At 44.9% G+C, this 12,754-nt stretch overlaps 1 protein-coding gene across 1 annotated transcript in view; it reads left to right on the forward strand.

Moving 5' to 3' along the window:
- Dock8 (dedicator of cytokinesis 8) overlaps positions 1-12,754 on the forward strand; it is a 198,337-nt gene that overhangs the window by 133,614 nt on the left and 51,969 nt on the right. The window contains exons 24-26 of the mRNA XM_005352086.3: positions 619-714; positions 7,395-7,544; positions 9,736-9,849. Coding sequence (XP_005352143.2) covers positions 619-714; positions 7,395-7,544; positions 9,736-9,849 — 360 coding nt within the window. The remainder of the gene's footprint in view (positions 1-618; positions 715-7,394; positions 7,545-9,735; positions 9,850-12,754) is intronic.

Consider the following 12,754-nt stretch of genomic DNA (forward strand, 5'->3'; position numbering starts at 1 on the left):
GCATTTCCCACACGAAGCTGCAGTGGGACTGTGCAAAGAACAACTGTCCAACATGGAAGGCGTTTAGCTGTCATCCAGACACTGGTCCTCAGAGCGTGGCCCTGTACCGGCCACACCAGCATCCCCTGGAAAGCACGTTAGAATGCAGATTCTCAGACGCTGCTCCAGACCGTCTAAACCAGAATTTCTAATGGCGGCATCAGCCAGCTGAGTGCTGCTAAGTCTCCAAGACTTCTGATTCACATTCAAACTTGAGGATCATTGCTGTCAACAAACCAGTCTTAAGGGTAGAAAGAGGAATGCTTGCACGGGCTGTGGGACTTGAAAAGTCATTCCTCTTTAACACACACCACAGTTCCCTGTACTGCCCAGGAGGGCTTCTTCATAGAGTGCCACTATTATTCCAAGCCTGGGGCTATGGTGCAAGGCCACAAGGCCGCCCTCTGCCTTTCTAAGTGTTTCAGCGCTGATAATTGCCACCAGTCACATATGGCCTGGGGTATCTTGGACTCATGCTTCCGTAACTAACCAGCTATGATGTTAGCAAAGAAGGGCAGGGGGTTTTAGGGAGTTGTAAACTTGCCATCACAGCCTGGTTTGTATTTGTTTGTTGTTTAGCATTTTCACGAGGAGCTCGCCCTGCAGATGGTGGTCAGCACCGGGATAGTGAGAGAGACGGTCTTCAAGTACGCCTGGTTCTTCTTCGAGCTTCTGGTGAGATTCTCACATTTGTATCTATGCTCAGTCCGGCTAGCAAAGCACACATGGGAAAGGCAGAGTTTTCTGGGCCAGGACCTGCCTGGAAACCTCGGGTTGTTCCTCGAAATGCAGTTCTCCTTCACCCTCCGTCCATCTTCCACCAAACTTTATTGACTCTGCCTTGAAAATCAACCCCATTTTGCGCCTCATCATGGTCCCCACCTGGTCAAGTTTCCGTCATCCCTCATGTGCTTCTTGCAGCAATCTTTCTTTTTTTTCTTCCTGAACCCCGTTTGCTCTTAGCGCATCCCTCCTGCCTCGGGCAGCCAACATTAGTCAGAGACTATGTCAACCTCTTCATGGTTTTCAGTATGCTAAAATAAAGTGCCATTTTTAAAAAAAAATCATAGCTAAAATACCCTTGTATAAATAATCCTACTGCGCACGTCTGTCTCATGCCATGGTTACAATTTTCTCCCTTTTTGTTCCTGGAAAGTACCAAGCCTGGTCTTTTTAACCTAAAGGATTTTTTTGTTGTTGTTGTTTTAATTCCCTCTCACAGACTGCTAGCCCCAACACACTTTCTGTCCCTCTTAAACGTCAGCACCCGCAGGCCGTTCTCTGCCCACCTTGCCTGTAATGGGTGCTCCACTTTACTGTTCTCCTCCTGAAGACCCCACTCATCCCCTTGCCAGCACATGACACAGCTTGCCATTGCTTTTCCTGTCTCGCCTTTCAGACTTCCGGGATGTGGCCTATCTTCATTATTCAGTCTTCAGCCTCAACAAACTATTTGATATCGTGCAAACAATAACCAGGTACACTCATATTGGTGGTTGCTCCATTCCAGACTAAGAATAGTACTAAGACCAACTTGTATTTCAGTACTAATGGACGTGAAACGATTTTATCATAAAAATCATTAAGAACAGAGACTTGGGGAGATGACTCGGTGAGTAAGAGCACTTGGTCCACGAGATGAGAACCTGAGTTCGAATCCCCAGAGCTCACAGATGAAACTAGGCATGGCTACACATGCCTGTGACCCCAGCATTGGAGGACAGAGATAGGTGGATCCTAAGAGCTCATTGGCCAGCCAGTCTAGCCAAATGGCAACCTTCGGGTTCAGTAAGAATCTCTAGGTAATATGGCGGGGAGCAGCAGCAGAAGGCATCCCAGGTCCTGCTTTAGTCTCCACGTGTGTGGGGTATGTGCACATGCAACCGCACTCTCACGCGCACACACCACACCCGTATGTACCCCCACACAATGATCATAAGCATATCCCCCCTCTTTTGTCCTAATGGGGATTACACTTGGGGTCTGATGTACGCTTGGCAAGCATTCTGTTTCCATCCTCTTGTCCCCAGCACGGCATGATTTCAGCCTTAATAAAGGGGGATGCAGAGTGAGATGACAGCAAATGGAAAAGATGTGGAATCGCAGATGAGAAGTGGCTGGGACACGGGTGGGGCCGCCTTATGTGTGCTGGCTTCCTCACTCTGACTTTAAGTGAATAATACTTTTGAAGAAAACCCAGCAGATGGGGCTGGAGAGATGACTCAGGGGTTAAGAAAACCCAGCAGAATTTTTGGTTTTCTCCACGTCTATCCAAGGCTGAGAAAGCAGCCTTACTGAGCACTCAGACAGACAGGGGAAAAGGAAATGAAGATAAGCATACATCGGGACAGAGAAGGGCACCACCGCCCCTGAGTGAAGAACCTAGCTTCTTACTACAGAAATAGTCTGATATTTGAATCCTTGGAATATGAGCACACCTAGGCCTCCTCTGAGAGTGGCTCCTGTGCACTGACTCAGACCCCAGGATCACATGGGCACCTTTTCTCTGGGGGAGTGGAGGAAACACGGTGCACTCTCCTGTCTTCCCAGGCGACCTCAAGGCCCACCTACAACGTGCTAGTCCCCAGCACCTAGACTTGTGAGTCCCAACCATAGCTATAGGGCCCTGGGATTTTGACCAATTCAGCGACAGATCTTAGTCTACAAGCCAAGCTGGTTAAGGCTTGTGACTACAGCTGGTCAGCCTGTGGTTAATAGCTTCATCCGGGTGTTCATGAGCTCTGTGGTCTGGCACAGAATGGACTGGCAACAAAACTCACTCCCCTCTTTTTCTTGAGGCACATAAAATATTTTAAAAGCCAAAGAAACCATGTCCTATATGTCTTGCTTCTGTTTGCTGTCTCCATCTATACATAATTCATAAAAATCTCATCCCAAAGTTAATTCAAAATTGCTGATTAAGAAAAGTAAAAGCTAGATCTGCCTTAATTAAAAGTGCTTGGTTATTGACTCATGCATTTGCACTCACCTGAACACACTTCACCTAACTACTCCTGAACCTTAGGCAGCACTTGTTGAGAAAGAACCCAAGTTCCTGGGGCACTGACTCAAGCCCAACTATGTGAGGGTTCCAGTAGCAACTCTGCAGGCTCTTGAAACCCTGTGAGACCCTTGCTTATCCCCACAGCACACACCAGAGCTAGAAAGATTGGCCAGCCAGGGACAGGTAGAACCTCTTTCTCTAATGCTCAGGTCCATGTTGTTTCTATTCACTGTTTTGCCTCTTTGAGAAGCTTGGAGTTTCGAGACATCTTCTCAGTCCATCGTACTGACTGACAATGGGTTAGCCCATCCTGTTCAGGAGTCCCCCCCGTTAGTAGGTGTGATGGTGGTTATTTGGTTCCCTGTTATTGTGAGTTCACCTTGAGGATCTTATAGCTCTATCTGAAAGGCAAGTTTGTGTAAGGTGTAAGAACGACTCTGTCCTCCACATAATCCCAGTAGCAGCTGGCACCCCTGAAAAAGAAAAAATAACAATATCCAATGTAAATTTAGCATCTTACTGTATGTATGCCAAGCACTGATTGAAATATTGTCTTGTTTAATCTTCAAGTAGCCTTGAGTCGGGGTCCTTATGATTCTGAGTTCACAGGTAGGGGAAGAGTGGCAGCCAGAGAGGAACCTCTAGGCTGTCTAGGGCTTTGCAAGTACTGCTTCATTTTCCATAACTACAACGGGATAAGAATCACAGAAAGGGCGAACATTGCTTCTTGATCTGGCATAGTTCTTACTAAGACTTGTTTGGCCCAAGACAAAGTGACATCTACAATGAATACCCACCTCTTACCTCTAGGACCCCCTTGTGAGACACGGGTGACATAATTTAGAAAAGCTCGCATGGATCAAAGCACTTTGGTGGGGTTGGTCAAAATGCAGACCCACCAAGACAGCAGCTACGCGGGGCTCTCCAGGCTGTAGCCACTCTGTCAGGGTCTCAGCAGCTGAGAAGCGTTTATCAAAGGCCTCTCCCCAGGGTGTCTGCAGTATTACAGGGGCCAATAGACCGACTGGTGAGGCACCCAGGGTGCAGCAGAAATAAATAAGTCCTTTATTTATCTAGCTGCCTCCTTCTAAAGAACCACAGAGGGGGCATTGAGCAGTTGGGGCATTGAAAAATCTAGAGGCAGAGAAGGGGGTCCACTTGATAGGACCACCCTGTGGCAGTAGGAGTGACAAATGGCCAGATCTTTCACCAGAGATTTCAGGCTACAGCCTCCCATTCACCAAAGGGAGGAAAGGGAAGTGAACAGACACCCAAACAGCTAAACAGTCACAGATGGAGAAGAGCAAGAAGCCACGTGGGGGCTGTGGTCGAGGACCTGAAAGGAACATTGATCTCAGACCTAGACAGTACCAGGCATTGCTGCACTGCTGCTCTCGGAAAGCTTGAAAAGAAGAACATCCCCTAGGGCTTAGGCGGCCTAGAAGCAGTTTGACACCTCCAGCTGTGCTGACCACCAGGTGCTAATGAACAATAACCTTGTCACAGGAGTCAGTACACTTAGTTCTGGTGCATCTCACGCTTTATAATGAATGAGCCCCTGTGTGACTAGAAGTCACTGATTCCGCCCTTGGAGGCCCGGAGGAGGTAACTAGGTGACCCAGTTCCTCCGGGCATGTCATTCTGCACGAGGGGTTTCTGAAAGGTATCCATTCTCAGAAAATTGTTTTTCTACCTCTCCAAACCCTACAAGTGATGGGTTGAGCCCCGCTGATGTTTCTGCTGGATTCTTCTGTGGAAAGCCAGGGATTCAAGAGCTGGCAGGTTGCTAGCAGTCTGGACAGAGGCCATCAGAGGGAAGTATGGCATTGTGAGAATTATTTATTTGGTTGTGGGATGGCCAAACTCAGCAGGCAGGAGCTGAAAGCAACAATGAATTTGGCAGCCTGGGGCTAGGGTGGGTTAGCCAGCAGAGGATCAGGATTGGGGTCACCTGCACAAAGAAGCCTTGTCCTCCCTGGCCACTGGCTGGGAGTGTAGTGAGAGAGAGACTTTTTTTGAACAACAACAACAACAAAAAGATGGTGCTCTATTCCCACCCCTCGTTCAGGTCCTCTCACCATGTGGGTGTGGATCTTTGGGAATATGGATGTTTCTATGTCTGTGTGTCCTGGGTTAGACAGTACCCTCGGGTTAGAAGAGAGCCATGTTCTTCCATTGGGTTTGATGTGCCTAGGTCTGTGTGTGCTAGCCAGGGCATTATGTGAACCATGGAGCGGAAAACTGCTCCGTCCTTCCCTCTTGCATAGCCCTCTCTGGCTTGTGCCTTGTTTGTCTAGGTCTTGACAGGTTTATGTCAAGAAAAAGAGAAGCAGACTCTGCCATTCCTGTATGAAAGGCCCCGTGTTGTTTTTCAGTGTGGAAGTCAACTTCCAAGACTCCAGATGGGGCAAATGTGGGTGGATCAGCTTCCAAGGGAATCACTTTTCTGTTGTTGGTTTTTTGGTTTTTGTTTTTATTTATTCATTTCCTTGCTTTTTGATTGGCTGCTGTTGTTTCTGCTTGCTTGCTTTGAGGCAGGGTCTCGCTATATACCCCTCGCTGACTGGAACTTCCTATGTAGACCAGTCACACCTTAGACTGGTAATAATTCTCCTGCAACCACTTCTTGGGTGCTGGGATTGTAGGTGGGTGCCGCCAGGCCTGGCAGAGAGTTGCTTTTTTTTTACCACTATGCTCTGACCAGCCTATACAAATTCATGAGCATTAATTATTTCAGAATGTCAGCCCACGGCCACGAGAAGTCCCATAGCTTGATAGAGAGAAATCGGATAGTTTGCCTTATTCTGTGGCAAACTATCCGGAGAAAAACAAGGAAGGAGGGGTTGTTTAGCTCCCAGTTCAAGGCTCCAGTCCATCATGGTGGGAAGGTCATGGTGGCAGGGCCTGAGGCCTCCGCTGTGCTGTCAGGAAGTAGAGTTATGAACACTTTGTTCCCCTCCCTTTCCTCATTTTGCTCAGCCTGGAGACCAGACATGGAATAGTGCCGCTCACAGTCAGCAGGGCTTCCAACTCCAGTTCACCTAGTCATGCCCGAGGCTTATCTCAGGGAGATTTTTGATCCCATCAAGTTGACAGTCAGCAATAACCACCACCCCAATCTTTCCAGTCAGACTGTCCAAATAGCTCTCAGCAAACTTGCCCAACTGTAGGACTTAAATTCTGATGATGACAAAGAAATATATTGACCCTAGGACCTCCTGGCCCAGAAAGAACCCCAAAATTCTACATGATCTAGATTTTAATATATAGTAGGCATTAAAGTAGTAGTATACTAGTTATCAAGTGATTAGTTGATTAGCTGACTATAGTTAGGCTTAATGAACTTAAAACACAATTTTCCCTAGAAGCAGAGCAAAAATGGACCTTGTAATGAGACATGTCTCAAAAACATATATTTATATCCTCCAGAGGCAGTGTCCTACATGAAGATTAAATTTCTAGATTCCCAACAAAATCCTGACCAGCACTTAATATAGTTTAAATTTTAATTTCTAGGAGCAGAAATTAACTTGATGTGAACTCTAGAATTGCTTCTGGAAAACAGTTGTTTGATTTTATTTCATTTATTTATTTATTTTTTTTTGGTGTGCATCAGATTTTATCTGGAGAATTTGTTAAAAACTGAGACAGCTAGGTGTACTCTGCAAAGTCTGGCTCCTGTATCCCTAGAATTGGTCTTAAATTTTGTATTACTAAAAATGTTCACAGGTTATTCCAGAGCTATGTATTTAAGAGGTATTATTTGAAAGACAGAATCCAAATAACTTCACATAATAAACTTATCTCAGTATTTGTGTGCAGCAAAATTCTATGTGTTTTTAAACAGTACAGAAGTTCTTTGGTTTTAAACTCAAAATGGGAGGGGCATTTCCCCTTGTTCTCCTCACTGTTGTTTTAGGAAAGGCAAAGTCTTTGTATCCAGACAGCGTTATAAAATAGTTCCTTTGCATGTCTTCTGTCATGTACCATAACAGCCTGCGCGGTTCCGGGAACTCAGCCTCATGCTGTCTTCCAGGACGTAGTCTGTTGGGGATGGGGTGTCTTCTGACACTGGGCCTAAACTGCTAAGCTGCAGGTTTTGCCAGCAGCATGAAAGGAGCCCCGAAGAAGGGGTCAAGAAGAGGACACTGTGCCCACCTCCAGGCACCATGGCAACTGTTCTGTGTGTCAGAAGCATTTTGTGGTTCAGAGCCAGCTCGGGCACCATCAGCACCACTAAAGTATGAGAAAGTCCATTGTGAAAGAGATTTCCTTTAAGCCATTCCCCTTCTGCATGTTCTACAAGCAGGGTCACCAGTCTCCATGTTGACATTGTCCCCTTCCTCTATAGGTGAAAAGCATGGCGCAGTATGTGCATAACCTGGACAAACGCGATAGTTTCCGGAGGACTCGCTTTTCTGACCGCTTCAAAGATGACATAACCACCATTGTTAATGTGGTCACCTCAGAGATAGCAGCCCTTTTAGTGAAACCTCAGAAGGTAACTGTGTGTCTTCACTTTCTAAATTGGTTCCTGTAAACGTGTCTCTTTAATAAGTAGAAAAAAATAAGCCTCATTGGAAAACAGTAGTTAAAATAAAAGAATGGTTAAAACATGCTGGACCAGCCCCTGAGGTGTAGCTGGGGATAACAAGAAAATTACAGTGTGGTTTATTATTTAAATGGTTTTACCAGAGAAAATACTCTTTCTCTCGGGAGGTACAGTCTGAAGTATTATGAAGTAAATAGGAATGGTATTTACCACCTACTTGAAAAGGGTTTCAAAAAAATTTTTTTATGTAGAAAGAATGATAATAATGCAAAGTTTGCAAAATGTCAGGTGTCAGTGATGTGGTATGATTCCTGTGCCAGTCTATAACTTGAAATCATTTCACAATTAAAGTGTGTGTGTGTGTGTGTGTGTGTGTGTATGTGTGTGTGTGTGAACTTAACAGGCCAGCGAGGTGGCTCATGGGGTAAAGGTACTCAGTGTGAAGTCTGATGACCTGAGTTCCATCCCCAAAACCTACCTGGTGAAGGTGGAGAACTGTTGGAAGGAGCTTCTTTTTTGTCCCAGCCACCCAGAACCAAAATAATCACACAGAAACTGTATTAATTAAATCACTGTCTGGCCCATTAGCTCTAACTTCTTATTGGCTAACTCGTACACATTAATTTAACCCGTTTCTAATCTGTGTATTGTCACGTGACTGTTGATGTGGGAGTCCCTTCTGTGTGCTGTGATTACCATTGGACCTATAGCAAGGCAGATCTTAGGTAGGCAGGGAAAGCTAGGCTGAATGCTGGAAGAAAGAAGGGCGGAGTCAGAGAAAAGCCACGGAGCCACTTCCTGAGACAGACACTGGGAACTTTAGCTGGTAAGACACAGCCCCGTGGCGATATATGGAATAATAGAGATGGGTTAGTTTAGGATATGAGTTTAGCCAGAAATACACTTAAGCTATTGGGCAAAAAGTATTGCAAATAATAGGGTTTTCTGAGTGGTTATTTCGTGGCTGGGTGGCCAGGACAAACAAGCCATCCTTCCCCCAACGGTTGTGGCTTACCGGGTAAAATTCCCAGTGTCTGTCTCTGCAGGTTCCATGGCTTCTCTATGACCCTGCCCTCCTTCTCCCATCATACAGTCTATCTTTTCCCACCTAGTTCTGTTCTGCCCTTGCCATAGGCTCAAAGCAGTTCTTTATTTGTTAACCAATAAAAGCAACACATAGGCAGAAGGACCTCCCACACCAGAGAACTGCCTCCTGTCCATTGCCTCCTGACCTCCACAGATGTACCATAGCTCACGCTTACCACCGCCACACAGATAACAAATGTAATTCAGACAGGGCTTCACTATGTAGAGCTGGCTGTCCTGGAACTCACTATGTAAAAATCTTATAACTAAGAACACTGAGAAATAATAAACAAACAAAACTGAAAAAAACAAAAACAAAATAGCCTGGCCACAATTCTTGAAAGAATTCACCTTCCCAAGTGTGACTCTGACATCTTTCAGGCTGAGAACCCTGCCTAATTGGAAACGAAAACATTCTTACACCTTTTTTATCCTGCTTGAATTTTATGTAATAGTCCTTGCAAATTAAGAATATTTCTTCAGGGGACTGGAGGAATGGCTCAGCAGTTATGAGTACTTGCTGGTCTTGCAGAGAAGACCCAAGTGTGGTCCCCCAAAAAACCAAGTGATGGTTCACAGAATACTCATTCACATAAAATGAAATAAATAAATCCGAAAAATGTTTTAAATCTGTTTCTGTGAAGGCAGTGAATGTGATTCACGCTAGCTTACACACTCTGCTCCCACCAAGAAAAAGAAAATTAGCCAGGTAACATGGCAAATGTTAATATTCCCTGAGTTTAGGAAGCGGAGGCAAGAAGATCAGGAGTTCAAGGCCAGCCTGGGGTAGATAGCAAGACTCCATGTTAGTAGGCCAGAACAATAAAAACTAAAATTTTATAGCCTAAAATAGGGTTGGTTATATACTTATAATTATACCTGTACAAAACAAGACAAGTGGAAAAAAAATACATCTTTATGTTCAGTGTCACCCAGAAAGGGTGATGGGCCTATTTAATAGGATCTCCCTCTCCCAGAGTCCACACCAGGGACCTGAGAGTTCCTGTCCAGGATCCAACAGTGTGATTTGTGTGCTTCTGTGCTCATTTTACAGGAAAGCGAGCAGGCGGAAAAGATCAATATCAGCCTGGCGTTCTTCTTGTATGACCTTCTCTCGCTCATGGACAGGGGCTTCGTCTTCAACCTCATCAAGCATTACTGCAACCAGGTGAGTGCCCCTTGGAACTGCCAGTTCAGCCCCTTCTCCCTGTCACCAGTGTCGCTCTCTTCAGTGTGACCCCACACATCTTGGACTTTCACCCAGTCTGTGCAGTGTACAGACTCAATCCCCCGGAGTCCGGGTGTGTGGATCAAAGCAGTCAACAGGTCAACGTCAGGAAACTGAACGTTTCTTAGCAACATGATTTCTCCCAGTTAACATTTAAGAGAAATGACAGGACTCTGCGTTTAATCTTTGGCCAGAGCATTCAAGGTTTGGGACTGGGAAGTTGCTCCATATAGAAAGTGCTTGCTGTGCAAGCATGAGGACCTGAGTTCGAGATCCAGCACCTACCTAAAAACTGGCCATGGATATGTCTTAACCTCTGTGCTCCTGGAGTCAGATTTGAAGTGGAGATAAGCAGAGATAGGCAGATCCATGGGGCCTGCTGGAGGAAAACAACTGGCATCTACTCATAGCCTGTACACACACACAGGAAAGAAAGATAAGGTTTCTTTTCACTTATTAGGATTATTAATTAAATTGTGGTTGTGGGTTTCTAATGTTAAAAAACCAAAGAGCTCAGAGGTTGAATTCCCAGGAGCATGAAGCACGTATTCTGTAATGCAGCCTATCAGCATTAACTCTTCTCCAGAGGTTGTTGTTCTGAGACAGGATCTCACTGTGTAGTACCGGCTATCCTGGAACTCTGTAGACCAACCAGGCTGGCCTCAAACTCACCGAGGTGAGCCTACCTCTGTCTCCTGAGTGGGATTAAAGATGTGCACAGCCACACCCAGCTTTCTCCCTAAAGTTTTGGGTGTAACTCTTGGATGTCCCCTTCAGAATGTCCTGGTAATAAGAATATAAACCGCAGTTATGGCTGCTACTTCTCTTCTTCCATATTTCTTCTCTTCACCATGTCTGCTGCTTTTCCCACAGCCCCCACCACTGTCCCCGTTTCAGGTTGGCATCATCACCATCATCACTCTCAATAGTAACAGCTCTAAATCTCTGCTTCTATGGCTGTCCTTTCTTTGTCTGGAAAATGCAAGGGTTCTCCTCTGTGGAGCTTTGAGGGATATGACACCTTATCCAGGAGAAAGGTATGACCGGAAGAAACAGTGACACAGGATCTTCCCTGGGCTGGCCCCATGAAAGAAAAGCCCTTCCCAGTGAGACCCTCCAGAGACCTCCAGTGAGGGGCCACTCGCCATCCAGGGGAGTCAGGAACATCTGTAGAAGAGTGGCCGGAGCTCAGCCTTAGTTGGGGGCTGGTGATAGGTGAGGTTGCTTCACAGCACAATGGGGAGTCTGAGTCAGAGAACTGGAGAGGCTGTAGGTGCCTAGGGACCACAAGGCTCTCTCTACCTTCCCAGTGGGCAGCAACTGTGCAGTGGGGACCCAGGCGCTCCGCAAAGTAGGTGCTGAGGGCTGGAAATCTGTCTGAGCTTGAGCTGCTCCTGACAGCTTGGTTGAGAGCCTCGCCTTTAAGAGCTGAGTCATTTCTGCAGCTCGTTGAGATGCTCTTGAGAAAGAAATCCAGGAGGACGGCTGTCACCGCTGTCACTGTAAACCCATTGCTGTTGCTCAGTTTCATACAGCAAGTGTGTAGCAGCCGCACAGAGGTCTGTCAGGTTCTGGACTTGGGACTCCTAATGTGCTGAGCTGTACAGTGAGCACTTGGCAGACGCTGGTGGTGCCTACATAATTGAAAACACTTAATAAATTGCTCATTAGTCCATCATAAATTCTGATTAAAACTATCAAGTGCTAACTTTAATCCCAGCATTCACAGAAGTAGAGGCGTGCAGATCTCTGTGAGTTCAAGGCCAGCCTGGTCTATGTAATGAGTTTCACGATAGTCAAGGCTACATAGTGAAACCTTGTCTCAAAAAGAAAAATCCTTCCTATCAAGTTATCTCTTCTTAACTGGAAACTGTAAAGTGTATTATATCTAACAACAGGGTTAGCATTCTAGCAACATTATTAAATAATTTAGCTGCAATGATTTTAAGTATTAAATTATGTATCAAACAGCTAATGTGCATTTGAGATTACAAATAAGGCATATTTTAAAGATATATTAATAATTTCTTAACTTGAAGATTTTTTATTTGTGGAGTTAAAATAGTTTGAATTTCTTTCTCTAAGTTTTCTCGTGGTCTTCTACTACATAAATGCATTATTTTATAATTAAAAATAAAAATTGTTTTAATGCTTTCAGAAATTTATTTTAAAATTTATGGATAAATTAATATTTGTATTAAGAAATTATTTGACCCACAATACTTTTTATGTTTGGTTAGGGTATTTTTTTCAAATATCTGAAAGTTGAAGACATTTCTGTCCTAATTAAAGAAAATGATCTGTTTTCAAACTTTCTTGGGAAGTCTACTCATAAACTTCCATGCCCTAAAAATTTGAAGATTAATCCAAACTGACAACGTTTAGGATGGTCAAGAAAAGATAGCCCTGCTGAGAGATAGTGGCACACACCTTCAATCCTAGCATTTGGGAAGCTGAGGCAGGTGGATCTCTGTGAGTGCAAGGCCAGCCTGCTCTACACAACAAGCTCCAGGACTGTTATATAAAGAAACCCTGTCTTGAAAAGGAAAAAAAAAAGATAACTGATTTTAATGAGTCCTTTAAATACTATGGAGATTTTGGTAATAAATATTTATCATAAGCATTGATGATTTAAAAATTCTTTCAATAAAATATGAAATGCTGGGGGCTGGAGAGATGGCTCAGTGGTTAAGAGCACTGACTGCTCTTCCAGAGGACCCAGGTTCAATTCCCAGCACCCACATGGCAGCTCACAACTGTCTGAAGATCCAGTTGTAGGGGACCTGACACCTTCACACCAATGCACATAAAATAAAGTTAAATAAACAATAAAAAGCCAGGCGGT

Source organism: Microtus ochrogaster, chromosome 8, assembly GCF_000317375.1.
Source record: "Microtus ochrogaster isolate Prairie Vole_2 chromosome 8, MicOch1.0, whole genome shotgun sequence".
Taxonomy (NCBI): domain Eukaryota; kingdom Metazoa; phylum Chordata; class Mammalia; order Rodentia; family Cricetidae; genus Microtus; species Microtus ochrogaster.